Source organism: Phoenix dactylifera, chromosome 1 (assembly GCF_009389715.1).
Source record: "Phoenix dactylifera cultivar Barhee BC4 chromosome 1, palm_55x_up_171113_PBpolish2nd_filt_p, whole genome shotgun sequence".
Taxonomy (NCBI): Eukaryota; Viridiplantae; Streptophyta; class Magnoliopsida; order Arecales; family Arecaceae; genus Phoenix; species Phoenix dactylifera.
This window is the reverse complement of record NC_052392.1, coordinates 3467258-3491927: the sequence shown is the minus strand read 5'-3', so window position 1 is coordinate 3491927 and position 24670 is coordinate 3467258. Positions and strand designations below refer to the sequence as shown.

Below are 24670 nucleotides of genomic sequence, written 5' to 3'. Positions count from 1 at the left end.
TGCCCTGTAGAGTCGACTAAGAGCCGAAGAGGCTCCGTCGACCGTTCGCAAGAGACGACATCCCGGGCTTAAGCTCGGGACGCCCTGCAGAATCGACTAAGAGCCGAGTATATGTTACGGTCTCCAAGCGAGCCCGACCTCGTCCACGGCCGCATCCACGCGCGCACCCATGTGCGCCCCTACGCCCGCACACGTGGTCGTATATTACAACCTCACCGTGCCATGCTTTGCTTGCTGGCCACTCCACGACATGTCGACCAGGGGCCATGCTTGCTGTCAAGGGCCATACCCTACCACATCTGCCAACGCTATGCCGTTCACGAGAACGGACTACACTATGCGCCTCAAGCAAGCCATGGCTGCATGTCACCGGGCCAAGACCATCTCCTCCCATGATGAGGATGGGTCAAACCTCCGCCGCCTGGGCACTTCTCTAGAGGTTATAAATAGCCCGCATCAGGTAACGCCTGGATACTTTTGGACCAAATAAGTTCCACTCTAACTTAAGCATCGGAGGGCCCTCACAGAAATCACCGGTGAGGCTTCGTGCAGGTACGCCAGCATGCAGGAGGTGACGCCCTTTCTCCGTCTCAATCAGCGGCTCCTTCGACTCCTCCGGTGTGGTTATCCTCAGGCCAGATTTCAACCACAACAGTCAGTATTATTTTTCTTTATTAGCGTGATCTTATATCAGCCTATATTATTTTTTTATGAAGTCTGTACATGAATATATATAACCCCTGAGATGATTCGAATATGATGGAATAAATAAATAAAATCATTTTTCTCTTTCTTTTTTCTCTTGTTTTTCTCTTCTTCTGCAAATATTTTAACACGGTATTAGAGCAACCGCTCACCTAATCTTCTGCCAGCATCTCTTCCATTTTTGTTGTGGCTGTCGTCGCCATATTTAGAAGCTTTGAAGATCTCTATTGCCGATTTATCGCTCTCTATTTCCGGGTGGTGAATAGATCATGGCGCAGACTAATTGTTATAACTTATAAACCTAAGGTCGATTGACTCTCCGCATCTGGTGAGCAATCAAGCAAATAATTTAGAAAACGCAAGTGGAGTTAACAGGAGTCTTTTGGGTAACAGGTCACGTCCTGCATGAAAGCCACCTGGACTATATTTCACTACCTAATCGTTTGGATAAAAGTGGCATCTTTGGCATCAAAAGAAGTTGAATTCACCTACGGATCATCAAATGGTCGCTTTGAGATTCATACAGGTGGATAAATGATGGAGCTCAGAGTGCTTTGAGATCATCGCAATGGGTGATACAACCTCGATCATAATCATCCAGCCGATCTAGCATGTTCCAATTCGGGGGTGCAAGAATGGGTGCCGGACAGTTTGGTGCATCTAAAATTTCCACTCGCAAAGTGGACAGACACAAGCAGAGGACTTGGCAAAGTGACCCACAAGTTAATCTTTGGAAAAGGAAAAGGAGAAAGATAGCAGGGTTAAGCGGGCCACCACCTTAACGCATTGCTGATGGGATCAAGGCTCGATGGATGTTGGCGTGATTGACGTTAGACATAGTGTTGTCTCTTTCCCCATAGTTTATTATTTTAATAGCTCCAAACATTTCTTGGAATTTTGCTAACTATGAAGAAAGGGACCCTTCAAAAAACAAAAAAAAAAAAAAAAAAAAAAAAAAAAAAAAAAAGGGGGTGGCTGCCACTAAGGTGGGAGCTCAGTGGAACTGGACCTCACTTCTAATCACGTGGTTTCGAGTTCAAAATGCGCGGGCGTCGATTAAATTGTGGAGACTAGATGCTTCCTGCTCGAACACGTGTTTGGAAGGGCTTATTGATCTACTGGTAGCTTCGGTGGTGCCAGGTGTGACGTACTCACACGGTGGGTTCGTGCCGGAGTCCATAGGGATAACCGAGCCGGACTCACGGATGGAAAGGGTATGAGTAAAACCGGCTGGGGTGCCCAACACATGGTCATTTCTGCCCGCATCGAATATTTTTCTGGCGGGTTGGGGGCCAGTGGGGGCTGCTACGTAGGGTGGGCCTGTCCGTTCCTCCCTCCTTCCCTTTTTTTTTTAAAAAAGAAGGGAGGGTCACATCGCCATCGTAATCTCCGCCAACTTTAGAGAGTACAGATGTGCGTCACTCAGACTCCCTTTGCCTACTTCCTTCCTCCAAAGTCTTCTCCCAACTCCCAAACAAGGCCCACCCTCTCTTTTGCTGGTTATCGTTGATTCCGAGTTCATGATCTATTCCCCACTAATTAATTGTTTGGACGTTGATTCCGAGTCCATGATCTCTGGTCATCGTTGATTCCGAGTCCTCCTGGAACCGATCCAGCGGGGGATTATTTTGGGCCACACAATGTCAAATTGGGTATGGGCTGGATTAAGCATGGATTATAGTACTTAGAGTAAGCTCGAGACTACATTCAACTTAGCCTAATCCACCGAATTTGGTACCGCTAGGCACAGAATCCATCATAAAAATAACATCATCATCAAATGAATTACAGCCCAATTATTGGGTCTAACGGTTTTCATATGGTCACATTGATAGATGCATCAAAAGAACTTTTTCAATAGATCATAGACATACAACATGCATGTTTTCTCTATCAGATTTTTGTTACATAGACAAGCATGATCTCATGTTTTCGAGTATTAATTTGCTTTAGAAAAGTCTTTGCAATGCTTGAAGGAATTGGGGGAATTTTGCTATTACAATAATGAAAGTTGAGAACACCATTGTCTAAGCAGGTGAAAGAATGAAGTTGGAAACACCATCATCTTGCGGTCGTCGATCCTTTCTCTGCACAAGATTAAAATCTTGATTTTACTAAGTAGTGCCATCGAGAAATCTCAACTCATAATTGTCCATTAATGCAATGTTAGCAACCGGTGGTTTCCGGGATTAGCACCATAGATGGGTAGTTGCTTGTAACAAGACTGCTAGAAGGAAAGCTACTAATGCAATGTAAGGAATTTCTATGCATATCATCTGGGGCCTGACAGACTTTTTTTCTTTCTTGCTGGAGTCCCTGGGTCGAAGTCCTGCACAAAAAGCTAAAGATCATGCAATATGCACAAGGATTCCATGTATTCAATAAAAGAAGGTGGCCAAGAAAAAAAAAGAAAAGAAGAAAAAAACTGTTGTCAGATAGACATGCGAAGAGGATTAGGTATTAGAAAAAAATGAGCAATCAGGTCAGGATATGTAACTGAAAGGACGAGAATGATGCAGAATATCAAACAGTTGCCGAGTTGTATAACATCCATCCCTGGCTTGCTGTAGCAGCTGCAAAATATGAAGAATAAATGGATGGGCCTTTTTGCCAGTTATCTTCCATTCATAACTACAGAAAGAGGACTGAAAGGAAACACAGTGGTGAAAACCATTTCTGACCTTTTTCTTGTACAATTGATTATCGTTGGCCCATACTTGCTAATTGCTTCAACATGAGATTGGTGTTGTATCATCGGATCAAAGGCCAATCGGGCAGCTCTCGGCGACATATTTTATTTTTAAGAGTCAACTTGTGAAGGGAAGGGAAGCGCGATTGTTCTTCACTAGCACCCGCCAACCACTCTGGGAGAGACTCTACTTCTCGATCATCGAGCTGTATGTGCTCCACGGCATCCACACCCTCCACAACCTTCAATTCCTTACAATCCTCAACATCTAAGTGTTTGAGTACAGGAAAGTTGGACACTCTCTCCAAACTTGAGTTGTGGGCCAAGATCAACTCTGTAAGAGAGGAGATATTTTGTATTTCTATTAGGCTGTGGGCACCATCAATATGTAACTTCTTCAAGGCACTGGCATGACAGAGGAGGCTCTCCGGAAGAGACCTCAACTTCGGACAGATATAAATCCTCAATAACTTGAGAGAAGGTAGCAACGATGTTGTTTGGTTGTCCTCCTCCTCCCACCGCCACCACCATTTTTCCCAATTAGGCATGTCTATAAATGTAAGCTCCTCCAGTTTGGCAAAGTAGGAGGAAAAGAAAGAGTATGTTATTCTTCCATTCCGCCCTCCTGCACCAGCACTGCCATTTGCCAGCAACAAGAATTCAGGCCCGATGCTCGTGACTCCAGAAGCACTCACAATCCAGAGGGAATCTAGTTGTGGCAGCACTCCTAAGGATGGAAGTTGATGGCATAGAGCACAATTCATCAGACTCAGCCTTCGCAGGTTGCGGAGCGATGACGAGGAGGGTGTCATCATCCAGCTGGAAAACTCACGGCCGAAGTAGCCATTGATTTCAAGCAGTTCAAGGCATGGTGGTGGGCAGAGCTCCTCAAAGACCTCCCCTATTCTCTTGATATCTTCCTCCTCGTAATCATTTGCACGAGGCTGCTGCACATCAGAAGAGCTGCTCGGTACTGTGCATTGCAGATATAGAACTGTGAGATGGGACTTGTCTCCGAGTGCGGCGGCTCTTGCTTCAGCCCTATTTGATACCCTCTCCAAGTGTTGTATTGTCAAACACCGGAGTTGGGAGAGGGATTTCAACTCCTCCAAGGTGCAGAACCCCTCGTGTTGATGTCTCATGTGCTCCTGCTCCCTGCCACCACTCCCCACAAATCCCATTAGTATATTTAGTTGTTTCAGTCTCCCTATTCCCACAGGCAAACCATCAAGTGGTGCATCCCGGACGTATAGACCCCTTAGATTGATTAAGCACACGACACCACTAGGGAGGCGATGCAAATATTTGCAACCTTCGAGGACAAGGAATTGGAGATATCGAAGATTCCCTATGCTCTCTGGTATATCTCTTATTGGAGTCGCACTGAGATCAAGACGTCTAAGATGCACAAGATCTCCCAAGGAAGTTGGGAGACTGGCAATGGCAGTTTCACTTAAGTTCAGGACCCTTAAACTCCGCAGCTTTTTGAAGAGATCTTCTGAAAGACCACGAATAAGTGGGGTATTCAAGAATGACAGGTTCCTCAAGGATGTCTGTTCCATTATAAAGTTCGGTATGGTTTCTAATTTTCCATCTACAATTGATAAACGGCGTAATCTTATCGATGATGATGATGAGTAGGAGGAGGACGTGATCTTGTTTTCAAATGCTCGTGCATCTCCGACGAAGCACTCATCCCCTGCTATATGCTGAGCTAGAGATCGCAGGAGATCATGCATCCTACAAACACTTTGATTATAAAATATAGGATCTGGCTGTAGGAGGTTCCTTTGCACCAACTCCTTCCAATATCCTTCCGCCACATCTTCCAAGGGCATATCATCTTCGGATGTTACAAAGCCCTCTGCAATACATGTATTGCCAAAGCCAATTCTAGGAATTTGGCAGTCCTCAGGAAATAATGAAAGGCAAGTGAAGCACTGCTTGAGAGGAGGTGGTAGATCCTGATAGCTTAGATATAACGCGCCCATCACCCCTTTTGGAAGCTCTGTAAAAGACCATGCCGGGCTAGAAAGGACCTTTTTCCATTCCGATTGCCTTTTCTCCTTAGTTCGAAGAACCCCTCCAACGGTCCGAAGAGCAAGTGGAAGGCCATCACATTTCTCTACAATTCTCATCCCGACATCCCTCAACAAATCCCTATTTTCTTCCTCACCTTCATCAAACACCATCTTGCAAATTAATGACCAACCATCCTCTCGAGACAACTTATCCACCATGTGAATGTCTATTGCACCCATCTGTTTAGCAATGTTTATGCTTCTAGTTGTTATTAAAATTCTACTATCTGCCGAACCACTCCGCAAGGGCTTTCTCAATAGCTCATCCCATACCCGTGCATCCCAAACATCATCCAAGACTGCAAAGAATTTTTTGTTCGTAAGTAATTCGCTAAGCATGGGTTCAAGCACTTCCTTCTCCTTAGCCTGTCCAGGATCACCTCCAACTTGCTGTATGATGGATCTTAGTAAATCGGACTCGGAGAAATCTTGGGACACGCACAACCAAATCCGTGACTTTTGGGTGAAGTTGTCTCGAAGGTTCTCATTATTGTAAATTTTCTGAGCAAGAGTAGTTTTGCCTATCCCACCCATGCCAACAATAGCAAAGACTGGGATTTTTTTCTTATGTTCTTTTGTCAACATGTCCACCAACCTCCTTGTATCATCCTCAATTTTCTCTCCCACAAGATCAGGCTCAACAAGTACAGGAGATGTCTTGGGACTAATACTACTCTCATAGCGGTCATCACGAGGAGCAGGTGTAAGATGGAGGTCGGCTTTGTCCTTGGCAAGTTCATCAAGCCTAAGGTTGAGATCTCTAATTCTTTTGCCAATCTTACAACGGAAACTAATTTTGTACAAGCAAGCAATAGGAGGGTAGCAACAACGTACCAACTCAGCACAACGAGATGCGGATGGGTTTGAGCTGAGAAGCTTCTCACCCTCGATCCGACATTCATCAATGATGTCGTCTGCATCATACATAAGATCTCGCAGCTCGTTGAGCCAACGGTTGATGGACTGGTTCCCAAAGCATTTATCCTCTGCATCAGCAAGAACATCATGTATCCTCTCCAGCCTCCTATGGAGCTTCTTGATTTCGTTGGGCACACCCAAGATCTTAGTAGCCTCTTCTTTTGCATAGATTAATAGCATCTCACACAATTTGGAGACGAAGGCATCCGCGATCATGGCCATCTTTTGTTTCTCCAAGTGCAAGATAATGGGAGGATGGAGAACCGGAAATGGTAGGGTACTCCTTTCACTCTCCACAAAGACAACTATTTAATGACCGCTAATATCCTTCCACTCGTCCAAAAAAAAGATACCATTCCTTGCCCAAAAAAAAAAAAACAAAGATGCCATTCCCTATTAAAAAAAAAAAAAAGCAAAGATGTCATTCCTTGCTTAAAAAAAAAAAGAAGCAAAGATGCTATTCGGCAAACATAGATACCATTCCTTGCTTAAAAAAAAAAACGCAAAGCTGCCATTCCTTGCTATAAAAAAAAAAAAGGAAAAAGCAAAGATGCCATTCCTTGCCGAAGAAATGCAAAGATGTCATTCTTTCCAGAGAGCTTCAGATAATGCCTATATTGTGTCTTGTAAAGTAATTTAGGATAAAGTATGCCTTTCAAAAGAAGAAGGAGATTCTCTCAAGCAATCTTAAGCTAGCGAGATGAAGAGATAGGCTCCGATGCCATCTCAAGGAACATCTGTAAGAAGAAGAAGGTAAAGATTCTCGATGAAATCGATATAAATAGGATCAAATAAATCGAAATCCACTTTATTTCTCTTTATCTATAGGAAAATTTGTTTATTGACGGTTTCTTTTATGTATTTTCTTGCCCATCAGACGAGTTGATTCATAAAATTGAAAGCAGTGCAAGTTTGATGTATAGTAAGAGTAATGGTTTTCTTGTGGCATGATTCTAGGTTTATTAAGAGTTTTCTTTTTTGGTTTCTATTTTGGGGATGGATGTTTGCTCACATTTGTTTCGAAGATTAGATTTTCCTCTCTTATCTTGCTTAAAATAATAATCTTGTTTGTTTGGAGTTGGGAGTTCTGCTTATATTTATTTTCAAGAGTTGGGAGGTGGCACTTCACCTACTACTTCAGATAGGTAATAAAGTGATTCATTACCCAATTTCACTGTGCATAATTCCAGTACTCCACTCCCAACAGTATGATCAAATGCCAGTTACATGTAACAACTTGGAACAGCAAAGTCATGACTCAACATTCTGAAAACAAAAGGAAAAAACGACACCATGAAACCTCAAAACTCATACAACCTTATTTTCCACATCAAACTTTTTTCAGTAACACCACAAAACAATCCACTTCATCTACATGTTTCGTATCTGCATCTTCCTCCTCATCTTTGTTTCTTGCTGTCTGAAATCTTGAACCCGCAAACCTCAAATATGAAAATAAGTTAATATCGAGCTGCCTTGTGGGCAAAATAAAAACCCACAAAGCAATGAAATTGAATACAAACCATCCTGTACATAGATAGTAATCCAAGATACAACTATATTCCAATCACTTAGCTCACTCCACTTCAGAAAAAGATTTCTTTTTGCCTCTCTAAAATTTGTAAACTCAAAAAATACTCAACATAATTGTTGCAATCTACCTACTATTGGTAGACCATCAAGTGGAGTACCTTTAAGATCGAGAGTCCTTAGATTCATCAACCCTAGAGCACCTTTAAGGAGCTTTTGCAAAGATTTATAATCCTTGGGGATCATGAATATGAGATTTTTAAGATCTCCTATATTCTGGTATCTCTCTTACGTGAGTACTGATATTAGCTTTTTTTTAATTATTTTTGTGAATTTTTCTGTGATTTCAAATCGATATTGGATAGTTTAATGCAAATAGATGTGTATTTAATGAACTCTAACAATTCGAGGCTTAGTTGGGCTTTATAAGTTCTGAGCTGCTGATCATGAAGTGCAGCTCGGTCGATCGTGCCGTGCATGATATGGATATGTGCATAGCTAACATTTTTGGCCATGCTCTCATATAATTCAAATTTTAAAATTCAATTTGAGGTGCCACACTCCCATTTAATTCAAATTTTAAAATTGAATTCAGATCTTAGTCATCTTGATTTCACTCTTCCATATATAACATTGGCATTATGGGTCTCCAGCTATAAGATGGGAGCAAATGTAGGCAATTTACGACCTTCATGAGGTTATTGTTGAGGCCTTTATAGACCTCTTTACGGATTACCTAAGCTTGTATAAAGGCTCCAAGTCTGCATGCAACAGTGGTACTATCAGCCTTTATGAGATGCTAGCACTTGTAGGCCTCTGTAGCCTCCATGAGATAGTTGTGGGTTACTGAGAATCAGTTTATATAAAGATTCTAGGTCTGGGTCTTCAATACAGATCATAAAACTAAAATCTCCACAAGAAATAAACTTCCTAAATTCTCTTCATGCTTCCTAAATACAGATCTTCGGCATGGTAAAGGGTAGATTTTCGCCCGAAGTAGCAATGGATACCAAGAAATTATACACAAAGCTCCTGGAACACCTCCTGATTTTCTTAATCTCATCCTCTTTGTAATATGTTCAAGGCTGCGTGTTGCAGTCACTTGGTAGTGTGGAATGCAGACTTTAGTATTCAACATGTATGTTGGATGTTGGCTAGAAGTGTCACAGCTTTTGCTCCAAACTTGTGTGTAGGAAATAAAAATATGTGGAAAAGAAAATATTGTGGGGAACTTTTTCTATCTACCTCATGAGATAGTCATTCTGTATATTTACAGTTGAGAGTGTACAAGAGATTACAACTAAAATGAACAAAGATAAAAAAAATAACAAATGGATCCCTAGGATCAATCCTAAAATTATGCTATTTAAAATTCAAAATTCAGAATTTAAAATTTTGAAATTCATAAGATCATAGATCTTTGATATGTGGCTTGATATGGGGTTGAGATGAAGATACTGCAAATATTGTAAAATCTCTTTCTATGATAGGACTTAATGAAGCCCAATAATTCAAAGTCTATTTGGGCTTTATAGGTTTTTGACCAATGACCGTGCATGAAGGCTCTCGTGCAATTTGGTTGGTTGTGCCATGCACGTCCATATCGTGCATGGCTAACATTTTCGGCTATACTCCCATACAATTCAAATTTTAAAATTCAAATTGAGATGCCACACTCCATTTAATTCAAATTTTGAAATTAAAATTCAGGTGATCGTCATCCTGATTTCACTCTTTCATATGTAACATCGGAGTTGTAGGATATAGTTCACTAATGCATTCCATCTTCACCCACTCTGCTTACACATTTGAATTCTAAAAAAGAGGCCAGATGGCACGCCATCTTGTCCATTCACAATCAGTACTATTCCTCCAACATGCAGAATTTGCAGAGCTATGATGCATGCTCGGCCATGGCAAATGCAAAAAGGCAAGTTCCGTGGTGTGGGGGATCTACAAATGACACCCAAGGGTCCTATGATTCTTTAAGTGTTGTAATCTTCAACAAATATTGATGAGATACAAATATGAAGGCCTTTTTCTTTTGAGGGGCCAAGGCACACCTGCTGGATTTACATGATACGAAGGAATTGAGGGGAGGTGGCCATGATATTGGAGAAGACGAAAAGAGAGCACTCCAAGCTCAGGATGCAAGTGGGTTAGGTCGAGTCGGGTCATGAGTGACCTTGACCTAACTCAGTTTCTTGTTCGGGTCCTAATTTTTGACCTAGACCCAACCCAATAAAAAATCGAGTTGGGTTGGATCGCGTCCACCGCTATAATTTTTGACCCAATAGGTCATTCAGATAGGGTCGGATTCATGTATAACTCAGACCCAACCCAAAAAATTCATGTTCGGCTTGGGTTCGGGTCTGGTCCGCTTCGGGTCAATCAATCCATGGCTATTGAACTTGTTTGCAACCTCGCAGGCTGGGGCCTGCGAGCCCAAATAATTTTTCAGATGCGGGTCAGGTTGGGTCGGGTCGTAGGATTTAAAATTCAAAATTATCCAAATTTCAAATCGGTCGGGTCGAATCGGGTGTGAATTTAGTAAACCTAGACCCAACCTAGAAAATGGAACAAATCCAATTTTAGGTCTCAACCCGGCCCCATGGGTCCTCCAAAATGGGTCGGGTTGGGTCACGAGTCAATCCGATCCATTTGCAGTCTTACTCCAAGCACTTCCCAAGGTTAAGATATATATTGATTCTTGTTTCTTTGCTAGTCTTTTATATCTATTATCTATAAGAAAAGCTTGCAAAGTTATCTTGATTAGGCATCCAGTAGATATTGATGATTAGGTATCTTTGATCAGTTACTAAAACAAGGAGTCTCATAGGTAAACAGGATCGATGTCCTAAGCTCACTCTTCATTCATCATGCCGAGCTCGGGCCACAAACAGTCGAATTGGGTATGGGCTGGATTAAGCATGAATTATACTAACTTCGAGTAACCTTGAGACTACATTTAACATGGCCTAACCCGCTGAATTTGGTATCGCTAGGCGCAGACTCCATCATAAAAATAGCATCATCATCAAATGAATAACAACCCAATTATCAGGTCTGACGGTTTTCATATGGTCACATTGATAGATGCATCAAAAGAATTTTTCAATAGATCATAGACATACAACATGTTTTCTCTATCAGATGTTTTCGAATACTAATTTGCTTTAGAAAAATATTGTGGAATGCTTGAAGGAATTGAGAGAATTCTGCTGTTACATGCTCTCAAATCAAACTACAAAATATGGTTTATGTATTCATGAATCCATCTGCTCATGCATTCATGCAAATACATTCTAAAAAAATGTTATTTCTTTCTAATCCTTGTCCATCCAAATGTCGTAATAATACGTCGAACATGATTTCCGCAGTCAAATCCCCAAAACAAATGTGCCCAGAATTCGTTAATGTACTTGCTCGCAGACTCCATACTTTCATTCACATCTTTCCAATGTCTGATACTCCCAAGTATGATACAATGATCTCATGAGATTTTGTCCATGATGCAAACTTTTTATGGCCAAGCAGGTGAAGTAATGAAGTTTGGAACACCATCACCATGGGGTCATCGATCCTTTCTCTGCACGAGAACAAGAAAGAGGTTTAGTCTTGATTCTGCTAATTAGTAATTGTTGAGTAATGCATGTGAGCAGCCTGTGGTTTTCGAAATTAGTACCATAGATTCTGTAATTCGCTGTTGCTAGAATAACAGCTACCAATACAATTGGAGAGAAGCTTCTATAAACATGGGATTTCAGCTGACCTGTTGGGCCTGCAAGAACAAATAAAAGCTGAAGGAAGGGTATAAAAACAAAAAAGATGTTAGATCTTTGCTTATCATACGGTATTCAAAGTGAAACTAAGATGAGCAGTCATACAGTAGCCAATTAATGTAAGGAATTGCTCTGCATATCATCCGGTCCCAGACTTTTCTTCTTTCTTACTGTAGTCCTTGGGTCCAAGTCCTGCACAAAAAGCTGTAGATCATACAATATGCGCACAAGGATTTCTTGTATTCAATAAAAGAAGGCAGCCAAGAAAAAAAAAAAGAAGAAAAAAAAAACTGGTATCAGATACGGTCTCTTGAAAGGACATGCGAAGAGGATTAGGTATCAGAAGAAAACGAGCGATCAGGTTGGGATATGTACCTGAAAGGACGAGAATGATGTAGAATATCAAATAGTTGCCGAGTAGTATAACTTCCATCCCTCGCTTGCTGAAGCAGCTGCAAAATATGAGGAATAAATTGATGGGCCTGTTTGCCAATTATCTTCCATTCATTGCTCCAGAAAGAGGAAAGAAAGGAGACACAGGGGTGGAAACCATTTCTGACCTTTTTCTTGTACGGTTGACTGTCGTTGGCCTATACTTGCTGATTGCTTCAACATGAGATGGGTGTTGTTTCATCGGATTGAAGGCCAATCGGGCAGCCCTCGGCGACAGATTTTGTTGGAGAGAGTCAACTTGTGGAGGGAAGGGAAGCATGGTTGCTCTTCACCAGCACCTACTAACCACTCTGGGAGAGAGATTGCTTCTCGATCATGAAGCTGTATGTGCTCCACGGCATTCACACCCTCCACAACCTTCAATTCCTCACAATCAGAAACGTCTAAGTGTTTGAGCCTGGGAAAGTTGGACGCTCTCTCCAAACTTGAGTTGCTATCCAAGATCAATTCTGTAAGAGAGGGGAGGTTTTGTATTTCTCTCAGGCTGTGGGCCCTTATAATTCGTAACTCCTTCAGTGCGGTGGCATGACAGAGGAGGCTCTCTGGAAGAGACCTCAACTTCGGACAATTATAAATATGTAATTCCTTAAGAGAAGGTAGCAACGGTGTTGTCTGGTTGTCCTCCTCCTCCAACCGCCACCACCATTCTTCCCAATTAGTCATGTCTTCAAATCCAAGTTTCTCTAGTTTGGGAAAGTAGGAGGAGAAGCAAGAATCTGTTTTTCCTCCATTCCGTCCTCTTGCACCAGCACTACCACCCACCAGCACTAAGAATTCAGGCCCGATGCTCGTGACTTCAGAAGCACCTGAAATCCAGAGGAAATCTAGTTGGGGCAGCATTCCCAAGGATGGAAGTTGTTGGCATAGAGCAAAATCCTGCAGATCCAGCCTTCGTAGGTTGCGGAGTGATGACGAGGAGGGTGTCATCATCCAGCTGGGAAACTCTCGGCCGAAGTAGCCATTGATTTCAAGCTCTTGAAGGCATGGCGGTGGGCAGAGTTCCTCGAAGACCTCCCCTATACTCTTGATATCTTCCTCGTCGTAATCATTTGCACGAGGCTGCTGCACATCAGAAGATCTGCTCGGTAGCGTGCAATACAATTCTAGGCTGATAAGATGGGGCTTGGCTTGAAGTGCAGCGACTTTTGCTTCAGCCTTGTCTGATACCCTCTCCAAGTTTACTATTGCCAAAGTTCGGAGCTGGGAGAGGGATTTCAACTCCTTCAAGTTGCAGAATCTCCCATGTTGATGTCCCTTGTGCTCTTGCTCCTGCTCCCTATCATCTTCTCCCACTCTAGATTTGCAGCCCTCACTACCACTCACCACAAATCCCAATAATTTACTTAGTTGTTTCAGTCTCCCTATTCCCATAGGGAGACCATCAAGTGGTGCACCCCCGACGTCTAGAATCCTTAGATTGATTAACCCCACGACACCATTAGGGAGGTTGTGCAAATATTTACAATACGGGAGGAGCAGGAATTGGAGATTTCTAAGATTTCCTATGCTCTCTGGTATCTCTCTTATTGGAGTCGCACGGAGATCAAGACGTCTAAGGTGCACAAGATGTCCCAAGGAAGTTGGGAGATTGCAAATTGCAGTTTCACTTAAGTTCAGGACCCTTAAACTCCTCAGCTTTTTGAAGAGATCTTCTGGAAGATCCCGAATAAGTGGGGAATAAAAGAATGACAAGGTTCTCAAGGATGTCTGTTTCATTATAAAGTCTGGTATGGTTACTAATTTTTCATCTACAATCGATAAACGGCGTAATTTTATCGATGCTGGTGAGGAGGAGGAGGACATGATCTTGTTTTCAAATGCTCGTGCATCTCCGATGAAGCACCATCCCCTGCGATATGCTGAGCTAGAGATCGCAGGAGGTCATGCATCCTGCAAACTGATTGATCATACCAACGAGGATCCGGCTGTAGGAGGTTCCTTTGTACCAACTCCTTCCAATATCCTTCTGCCACATCTTCCAAGGGCGTATTGTCTTCGGATGTTACAAAGCCCTCTGCAGTACAACTATTAAGAAAATTATTTCGATGAATTAGGTAGTCCTCGGGAAATAATGAAAAGCAAGTGAAGCACTGCTTGAGAGGAGGTGGTAAATGCAGATAGCTCAAGTACAATGCACCCATCACCCCATCCGGAAGCTTAGTAAAAGACCATGCAGAGCTAGAAAGGACCTCCTCCCATTCCGATTGCCTTTTTGCCTTGGTTCGAAGTACCCCTCCAATCGTCCTAAGAGCAAGGGGAAGGCCATCACATTTCTCTACAATTTTCATCCCTATATCACTTAAGTCGTGCATATCTCCTCCCTCGTCTTCCTCAAACACCATCTTACAAATTAATGACCAACCATCCTCTCGAGACAACTTCTCCACCATGTGACTGTATATTGCACCCATCTGTTTTGCAATGTTTATGTTTCTAGTTGTTATCAAAATTTTACTATCTGCCAGACCACTCTGCAAAGGATTTCTCAATAGCTTATCCCATACTTGTGCATCCCAAACATCATCCAAGATTGCAAAGAATTTTTTGTTCCTAAGTGATTCGCTAAGCATGGGTTCAAGCACTTCCTTCTCTTTAGCATGTCCACGATCACCACCAGCTTGTTGTACGATGGATCTCAGTAAATCGGACTCTGAGAACTCTTGGGACACGCACAACCAAATCCGTGGCATTTGGTTGAAGTTGTCCCGAAGCTTTTCATCATTATAAATTTTTTGAGCAAGAGTAGTTTTACCTATCCCACCCATGCCGACAATAGCAAAGATTGGAATTTTTTTCTTATATTCTTTTGTCAACAAGTCCACCAAACTCTTTGTATCATCCCCAATTTTTTCTCCCACAAGATCAGGCTCAACAAGTACAGGAGATGTTTTGGGGCTAATTCTACTCTTATAGTGGTCATCACGAGGAGCAGGTGTAAGATGGAGGTCGATTTTGTCCTTGGCAATTTCATCAAGCCTAAGGATGAGATCCCTAATTCTTTTGCCAATCTTATGACGGAATCCAACTTTGTGCAAGCAAGCAATGGGAGGGAAGCAACAACGTACCGACTCAGCATAACGAGATGAGGATGAGTTTGAGCTAAGAAGCTTCTCACCCTTGATTCGGCATTCATCAATGATGTCATCTGCATCATACATGAGATCTCGCAACTCGTTGAGCCAGCGGTTGATGCTTTGGTTGTCGAAGCGTCTATTCTCTGCATCAACAAGAACATCCTGCATCCTCTCCAGCTTCCTATGGAGCTTCTTGATTTCATCAGGCACACCCAAAATTTTGGCAGCCTCTTCCTTCGCATAGGTTAATAGCATCTCACACAATCTGGAGACGAAGGCATCCACGATCATGGCCATCTTTTGATTCTCGAAGTGCAAGATGATGGGAGGATGGAGAGCCGGAACTGGTAGGGTACTCTTGCACTCTCGACAACGAGAACTGTTTAAAGACTGCTAATAAAGATGATGTTCATTATTTTACTCCAAAATAAAGATACCATTCCTTGCCACCCCCCAAAAAAAAAACAAAGATGCTGTTCCTTGTTTTTTTTAAAAAAAAAAAGCAAAGATGCCTTTCCTTTCTTGAAAAAAAGAAGAAGCAAAGATGCCATTCCTTGCTTAAAAAAAAAAAAGAAGAAGCAAAGATGCCATTCCTTGCTTAAAAAAAAAAAAAAGAAGAAGCAAAGATGCCATTCCTTGCCGAAGAAATGCAAAGATGCCATTCTTTACTCCAAATTGCTTGACTGGGTTATCAAAAAAATTTTTTCTTAAAACTGCATGATTGGGCAATCAAAAATATTGATTCTTTCCAGGGAGGTTGGGATGATGCCTATAGTGTGCCTTGTAAGGTAAGTTAGGATAAAGTATGCCTTGCAAAGGAAGAAGGAGATCTCCGTATCAAAAATCTGCGAGAATTTAACCGGGCCCTCCTCTCTAAATGTGGTTGGAGATTACTCAAGAATGACCAAAGCCCATGGAGGCAACCCATTTCTGCTGCCTAATTCAAAAGAGTGAAGCTTTCTCTTAGTGGGTCTCCCAAGAAGTGCTACTCTTTTCTTTGGAAGGATATTTCAAGCCGCCTTCTTCCTCTCTGTGATTCATGTGCAGCAGTAGAAACAAGAATACTAGAACAAAAATAAATAAATAAATAAATAAATAAATAAATTGACGCCCTGTTTTGGTTCCCTTGTTCTTGCTAGTTCTATTTTTATAAACAGAAACACAAAATACGTTGTAGAAAATATGCCATGTTCCTATTTTTTTTCTAGCAACTTTCATTATTTTTATAAATAGAAACATGGAACCCGTTGTCGTCGTCATCTCTGACATCGTTCAAACATGCTCCATCCTCCAGATCCTTAGCAAGCGCACCAACCACGAGGCTAGCGACGATGCTTGAGCTCCTTGCTACAAGAAACTTGGACATTAGCGACGCTTTTTTGGGCTATTAGCGACGCTTTTAAGCGTCGGTAGAAACCATCCCGACGCTTTACAAAGCGTCGGTAAAGCGTCGCCTATGCTACAGTGGAAAAAATATTTTCCGACGCTTTCAAAAGCGTCGTTAATTACAATTTAGCGACGCTTTTAAGCGTCGCTCTTTCCCGACGCTTTAAAGCGTCGCTCTTTACCGACGCTTTAAGGCGTCGCTAATTACCATTTGCCAAGAAAATTACCATTGGCGGTCTGCATCTTCTCCTCCATTCCATGGTGCTGATGGAACACAAAGAGAAATATAAACAACCTCCCCAATTGGTACCTTCATTCCATCCATGCAGAGTGGTTGGGTTTGGCTATATAAACAGTTCTTTTCTTTTCAGATCCGCCGATGTGGGACTAAAATGAGGTGATTTTTTGGCTTCCGATGACGCTTTTAACGACGCTTAAAAGCGTCGTTATTTAACAACGCTAAAAACGTCGTTAAAAGCGTCGTCAATTACATATTAACTTTGACGACGCTTTTAAGCGTCGTCATTAGCCGACGCTTTTTTCGTCATTAGCCGACGCTTTTAAAAAGCGTCGGCAAATGTTGACGGGGGAAAAATTTTTGCCGACGCTTGGAATAAGCGTCGGCAAATAAGAGTCGGAAATTTACTTTTTTGGCGTAGTGTTGTCGGCTCCTCCTAGCTCCGCCTTGGGGCTCCATTCACCGGAAAAAGAGAGCGAGCCAAACATATTTTCTGTTATCAAATTTTTTTTTAAAAAAAATGATAGATTTTTTGTTTTCAATATTTTTTTTAAAAAAAGGTGACAACGATCACAAATGTTCAGCCATAAAAATCCACCCACTTGCTCATTGAGACAACTGTCATCCCTATACTTATCAAACAGATAGGAGGGAGCAACCTCTTCCCTCTCTAGATATTCACCAATATTTCAAAAGAAAAATCCAAGGAAATAGTATCACTATCATGTTATTAGGAAACCGCGTTGTTTCGGATTTTAGGAGTGAGATTTTGAAATTTAAAATCACACGACTCTTAAGGACTTTTCAAAAAGATACAAGTGGAAAAGTTGCATTGGTTAGAAAGGAAAAATTTATCATTTTTTTTAACTAATCATGATTCTTCTTAACTAAAATCAATTGAAATTCCTCTCCATGTCATTCCTAATTTTTGGAGTTGGATTTTAAAATTTAAAATCACATGCTAATTAAGGACTTTTCAAATAGATATAAGGTAAAAAAATTGGCATTAGTTAAAAAGAAATGATTTACCATTTCTTGACTAATTAATCAGGATTCTTCTTAACTGAAATCGATGAAAAATCCTCTCCTCCATTTCTCTCAAGCAATCTAAAGCTAGCGAGATGAAGAGATAGGCTTCCATGCTATCTCAAAGAACATTGGTAAGAAGAAGGGGGTAGAGATTCTCAATGAAATCGATATAAATAGGATCAAATCAAATCGAGATCTACTTTATTTCTCTTTATCTATAGAAAAGTTTGTTTATTAACAGTTTCTTTTATGTATTTTCTTGCCCATCAGACGATCTGATTTGTAAAATTGAAATCATTGCAAGCCTGTACGGTAAGAGTAATGGTTTTCGTGTGGCATGATTCTAGGTTTATTCTATCTACTTTTTAGCCTTTCTTTTTTCCCCTAATGTTTTGCAAATTTAGGTTTTGGAGAACAGAGATTTGCTCGATAAATTTGAATTTTGAACTTTAGGATTTTGCTTGATTTTGCTTAAAGACTTTTCTGTTTTGGTTTTTATGTTGGGGATGGATGTGTCACGCCCCGAACCCGGGGCCCGAGGCGTGAGCAGACACCGCGCACCTGCAGGGCGGACCCCGCAGGCACGCAAGGCAGATAGATCAGATCCAACATCAATAGCTAAATAAAGATAAATTCCAACTTTCAATTTAAATGTCTACATATGCAAATGTCAAAGGAGAAGTCAATATCCACTAGCTAAATACATCATGATCACTCCATCTCGTAATCCCCATAGTCATATATCATCACCTGTAAAAAAAATGTAAATAGTAGGAGTGAGCTAACAGCTCAGTAGGCAACATCATGCAATAAAGTCGTCATATAACATGTCGTGATGCATATAAAAAGCAACTAAACTCATGAATCCAAAAATCCACACGATAATCCGTAAACCCGATCCGAGACTCAAAATAACTCAACCGTATGACTACGGCCACATCACCCAGTGGCATGGTTCCACCGAAGTGCCAATACAACTCTCCGAAGAGCCGCTCTACTGAGCCAACGCACCACTGTGCCGCACCCCCTGGTGCCAAACTCATGCTCCATCGAGCCGCTCCGAAGAGCAAAACGCACCCCTGTGCCGCCACTATTCTATCACCGGTAGTTGCGGTGTCGGAACTAGTTCCTCAGTACAAGTCGACAGGGCCAATGTATCATCCCATTGGCGGGGCCTAGACTATAGTCACTCGGATTTTAAAAATCAATAAATCAACTTTCTATATCAAAGTCATAATCATCCTCCCAACAGTAAAGCACATAACAATTTATGAAATTAAATATTTAATTCTAAATCTAACACATAATGCCAATAATAAATCATAACATCGACATATGCAAGATACATGTTAAAATTCTACTTTAAAGCAATAGGTCACCTACCTGGGCTCGCTTAAAAATCTCTACCACAGATATCACGAACCCCTGATTAAACATAAATATTAATTATTTAATTAATTAAGAAACATAATTTAAACTAATTCCAACCTCCTAAACTCCTAAGTTCATAGATCCAAGAATGGGTCTCCAAAATCAAACATAGACCCTAAGAACAAGTAAACTAAATTCCAAAAATCAGAATCCTTTAAACCCAAAACCAATTGTGGCCCAACACAGATTAGGCCCAATTGAACCAAACCAGATTACAGGTCCAGATCAGATCTCGGGCCCAAACCAACCCAGCCCACAGATCCAATTAGGTTCAACTCAGCCCAACACAGATTTTCCAACCCAAATTCTTGACTCAGATTCAGACCCTAATCAAAACCCATTCACTCAAACTTGGATCAAACCCCATTCACGGAATAGGTGGAACCGGTTCACAGTTTAGACCCAGTTCAAAGTCTGGTTCACAATTAAGGCACGGATTTCAAAGCAAGGAAAAACCCAGGACGAATAAAGAAGAAGAAGAAGAAGGAAGAGAAGAAGAAAGAGGAAGAGAAGAAGAAAAAGAAGAAGAAGGGGAGGAAAGGAAGATGGGGGGGGGGTGGCTGGTGGTTCCGATTGGCCCTCGGCGGTCGACCGTGGCCCTCGGCGGCGGGGCTCGGCTAGCCGCCATCGGCTACCCCACCGTCACGAGCGGCGGAAGAGAAGAAGAAGGAGAGGAGAAGAAGAAAAAGAGGAAAGAGGGAGGCCGGGGCTGGAAAGCTCGCCCCCCCTGTTTGCCCACCTCCGGCCGAACTCATTTCGGCCGGATTGACCCCAGCCGACCACCATCGGCCGGCCGAAATTCACCAAATCTTCCCCGAAACAGGGGAAGTGCAACCAATAACATCCCTCATTCCTCTCCCCTCTAAATCTATAAAAATGATAAACAACAGTTGTCTTTCTCACCTCCGGTCGTCGACGTGTGGTTCCCCGGCGGTGATGGCGGCTCCGGCGACGACTACGGCTCCGGCGATCGTCTCAAGAAGAGGGAAGAAGATGAGGGGAAAACTCAAATTTTTAGAGGGATGGGGAAGGGATGGGGCTCTCAGAGAAGAGAAAGAGAGGGAGAGAGAGAGAGAGAGAGAGAAAGGGAGAGAGAGGGAGAGGGATTTGCGGGGAGGGGGAGGGAAATCCACTGGCCGTTCGGCCGGCGTGTTCATCGTGGGGATGACCACGATGAACAAACTGAAGTCGGCATCCATTGCCGACTTCAGTTCATTGGGCCCAAGGACGGGCCTAATTTCAGATCTTTACCGGATGTTTGCTCATATTTGTTTCGAAGATTAAATTTTCCTCTCTTATCTTGCTTAAAATAATGATCTTGTGTGTTTGGAGTTCAGAGTTATGCTAATATTTATTTTCAAGATTTGATTTTTTTTGGTTTTCTTGCACAAAGAAGAAAAATAATCATAATGGTTTGGGGGCGTGGGTGATGGTTGGTTGGCCAATTGAAGATGAACAAGGGTTACAAGACACCAAGTATAGGCACCTCACCTACTACTTGAGATAGGTAATAAAGTGATTCATTACCCAACTTTACCGTAAATAATTCCAGTACTCCACTCCGAGCAGTATGATCAAATGCCAGTTACATGAAACAACTTGGAACAGCAAAATCATGACTCAACATTCTGAAAACAAAAGGGAAAAAACGACATCATGAAACCTAAAAACTCATACAACCTTATTTTCCACATAAAACATTTTTCAGTAACACCACCAAAACAATCCGCTTCATCTACATGTTTTGTATCTGCATCTTCCTCCTCATCTTTGTTTCTTGCTGTCTGAAATCTTGAACCTGCAAACCTCAAATACGAAAATAAGTTAATATGGAGCTGCCTTGTGGGCAAAACCACAAAGAAATGAAATTGAATGCAAACCATCCTGTACATAGATAGTACTCCAAGATACAAGTCCAAGAAAATGTTGTCCTACAAATACATAAACATACAGTAGCAAAGCAACAAAATGAAGTCTAGAAATACAAAAACATAAGCAAACAATACAGGAAAAACATCATTCAAGAATCGGAGTTGCTTGTTTGTGTGCACTGCAGACTTTAAGTATTCAACATGGTTGTTGGCTAGAAGTGCCACAACTTTTGCTTCAAACCTCTTTGATACCTTCTCCAACTTGTATGAGGTAAAATGCTTGAGCTGGGAGAGAGATTTCCACTCTTTTAGACTGCACAATCCACCTTGCCAAAGTCCCTTGTGCTCCTGCTCTGTCACCTCCTTCTTTAGACATGTTACTTTGGCTATCATTCACCAGAAACCTAAGAAACTTATTTAGTTTGCTGCGACAGGCATGGAGAATAATGAAAAAAGGAGGAAAAAAGAGAAAAGAACAAGAGCATAGAGTGTTTATATGGTTTAGTCTATTGACCTACGTCGATAAAACAAGAGCATAGAGTATTTATGTGGTTCGGTCGATTGACCTATGTCCATAGAACAAAAGCATAGAGTATTTATGTGGTTTGGTCTATTGACCTACGTCCATAGACAGAGATGATGCAAAAGTTTCTCCGTAGAAAACTAGAGATTATAAAGTACAAGATTTTCTCACAAATCCTAGCTCCCAGTACATCCAATCTCTAGAACATTTGATTGCTCTTTTCTTTTAGAGTTACAAGAGATATATATAATAGAGTAAGTCAATTTGGACTCAAACGGGTGTCCTATAATAATTCGGTTAGTTCAATCCGTGGGGGCTCTGCTCCTGTACCTCGACTAACTAATCGTACAGCCGAAACAAAACAAATATGGTTGTTGGGGGGTGCCTTTTTCCCTCCGTTGTACTTGCCTCGTTCGTTATGCTATGCTCTACATGCTTCGGTTGCTCCGTTTTGGAAAAAGTTTCCTTTCTTTCTTTCTTTCTAGAGTTTCTACTTGGATTGAAGTTTATGAAGTCAAATATATCCAAAAATTTCTCACCATCTCTTGCACATCTACCCCTTAGGGCACTAGTCTCGACAAACAACTGAAAATGGCTTAGTCAATATATTATCTAGATTCTTTATGGTGGCTATTTTCGAAACTGCAATAATACCATTGTCGATGATCTCTTGAATGTGACTGTCGATGATCTCTGCTGAGTAAAAGGAGGAGAACAAGGTAAATGATGAGAGTTTATCCTTTATGGAGTTGATTGAAAACGAGAAGCAAATGGAAGAAATCATGCAAGTAAATCTCTCCAATTGCATGAGAGGTGAAAACGACTTCATTGGAGAACATAATTAATATGATCTTTAGATCTTCGATGAGTTCCACGAAAGGAACAAAGATAGCTCAGTCATAGGAGTGACAGAAGCATAAGCAACCTTTGCTAATACCCTACTCAAGTTATTAGATGGACAACTCAAACGATTAAAGTAAAGGCTTACCCATTACGCAAGAAAGAGAAAAGTAAACATGAATTTACAAAGGAAGTTCTTTCATTGATAAAAGCCCGAAGGCTGAAGTACAAAATTAAAGATCAGCCCTACAACAAGTTTGGAGGCCGACCTCGCTTACAACAAAAAAAAGAGAGAACAAAAGGAAAGGACAAAAAAGATAACAAAATCTCTGGAGGCTGCGGCTTCATCGGTGCCGGGGTCGTCCACAACGATCACTTGGGGGCCCACGGCGGGACCCGGCTCGGAACCTTCCGCGGCGGGCTCAGAAGAAGCTCCGCCAGCAGTCTCGGGAACTCCCCCGGTGACCTCCCCAGCAGAAGCTACTTGAGCCGGTTGATCGGCCTCGGCGGTCTCGGTCTCGGCGACTTGCCCCCCGACCTCAGTCCCCGCAACTTCTCCCTCGACCTCAGTCTCGGCAGCCTCCTCCTCGTCCTCAAGCGCCGAGGGCAGGTCGAACTCGCTCTCCGCGCAGAACCCCGATTTTGGACGGATCCACGAAAAAATCGAGCTGGGGGCAGTATCGCGCCATCTGCCTCCGAAAATTTTCGAAGCCCCGGAGGAACCCGTCCACGGTTTCCTCCTCTAGCATGTCGCGGAACTCTTCCAACTCTTTGAAGAGCTCCACGGCATTCTCGGCTCACTCAAGCGCCCTCTTTTCTCGGGCCTCGAGCTGCTCGATCTTCAGGTGGAGAACTCCGCCCTCATACTTATGGCCGGCGGCTTCAGAGCGAGCCTCAGCAAGATGCGCCTCGGAGGCGCGCAGCTCCGATCTCGCCAGAGTATGTGCGGCCCTCTCCTCTTCGAGCTTGTCGACGATCGCTCGCCGCTCGGCCTCGGTGGCCTCCCTCTATGCGATGGCTTCCGCCAACGCGGCCTCCGACTCCGCAAGCCTCTTCTCGGCTGACTCCAGTTGTCTTTGGAATCACCGAGACTCGTTCTGGCATTCCGAGGCAATGAATACCAGAGTATCGATTTCGTGGATATGCTGCAGGAGAAATAACGATAAGTAAAAATAAAGAGAATACCAATAGCTAAAAAATAAAATGAGAAGGCAGCTTACCCGAACAGTATTGCGGTATGTCTGATCGACAATCTCCTCGAGCCCGAGGGTTCTGAACTCGGCCCGGTCGGCCGGGAGCATCACGTGGCGGAATACTGTGCGCGCGACATCGGCATCCCGGAAGGCCGAGCTACCCTCGTGGATCGGGGACTCGGAGTCGGCTGACTCCCTTCTAGAATGTCCTCCAGCCCCCGGAGAGCTCGGCCCGCCCGAGCTCGTAGCAACGGGGCGGGATGCGCTCGGGACCCCGGGGCCCCTGCTCAGCTCGGGCCCCGAGCACCGCAAATGAACGATCGGCCGCCCCGCTCGTTGAGAGATGGGGGCGGGACATGCCGCCGAGTCCGACGCCCCCCAGAACCCGAGCTCGTACGCTCGGCGGCTGGGGCCCTCTCCTGGGCAGACCCCGATGTTCCGGCCCAGGAGCCCCTCACCTTGGTAGGGCCGGAAGTAGCAGCCGGCCTGGCCTTCTTTCGGGGCTCGGGAAGAGCCCCACTAGCCTCGGCTGCCCTCCTCTTCAGACGAGAGAAAAGAGATGTGTTGCTGGTCGGCATGTGAGGAATATTTGAAACAAAGAAAAGAAAACTCCAAGTAAGGAAAGGAAGAAACAAGATAAGACGAAAAGCAGAGCAATACGACTGCTCTTACCCTCGGGGCACGCCGAACTCAGGCCGACATTCACCAAGGCCTCCTCTCTTAGGAGGTCGGTCAGGCTGATGTCCTTCCCGAGGCCTCGCAGAGCGTCAAAAACCCTCTGCTCATCCACCGTGAGCTCGGAGAGCCTGTTGAAGGCCTTCAGCCGGGGATGCCCCCACCTCGGGTCGAATCCCCACGACACCTTGGATGCAAGAAAGAAAAATCTCCCCTTCCACTCATGGATAGAGGAAGGGGCACCTCGGAAAA

At 43.0% G+C, this 24670-nt stretch overlaps 2 protein-coding genes across 3 annotated transcripts; both read right to left on the bottom strand.

Annotated features, from left to right (window-relative positions):
• Positions 1–2502: 2502 nt before the first annotated feature.
• On the bottom strand, positions 2503–6735 carry LOC103715783 (putative disease resistance protein RGA3). Of its 2 annotated transcripts, XM_039124093.1 has the most exons (4): positions 3387–6735; positions 3203–3278; positions 2880–3034; positions 2503–2792 (listed from the first exon to the last, which is right to left on the bottom strand). In XM_039124093.1, the coding sequence occupies exon 1, from the start codon at positions 6613–6615 to the stop codon at positions 3457–3459; it is 3159 nt and encodes a 1052-aa protein (XP_038980021.1). In that variant the 5' UTR covers positions 6616–6735; the 3' UTR covers positions 2503–2792; positions 2880–3034; positions 3203–3278; positions 3387–3456. The 2 variants fall into 2 exon arrangements, with proteins under 2 accessions (XP_038980021.1, XP_038980019.1); XM_039124091.1 differs by having other exon boundaries at positions 2503–3034.
• A 4245-nt stretch (positions 6736–10980) lies between these two features.
• Positions 10981–15657, bottom strand: LOC120110141 (putative disease resistance protein RGA3). The gene is given in 6 exon segments (XM_039124088.1): positions 10981–11512; positions 11609–11704; positions 11811–11897; positions 12081–12157; positions 12266–13928; positions 13931–15657. Coding segments are annotated over 2 exon segments (3192 nt in total). The 5' UTR covers positions 15530–15657; the 3' UTR covers positions 10981–11512; positions 11609–11704; positions 11811–11897; positions 12081–12157; positions 12266–12335.
• Positions 15658–24670: the final 9013 nt, after the last annotated feature.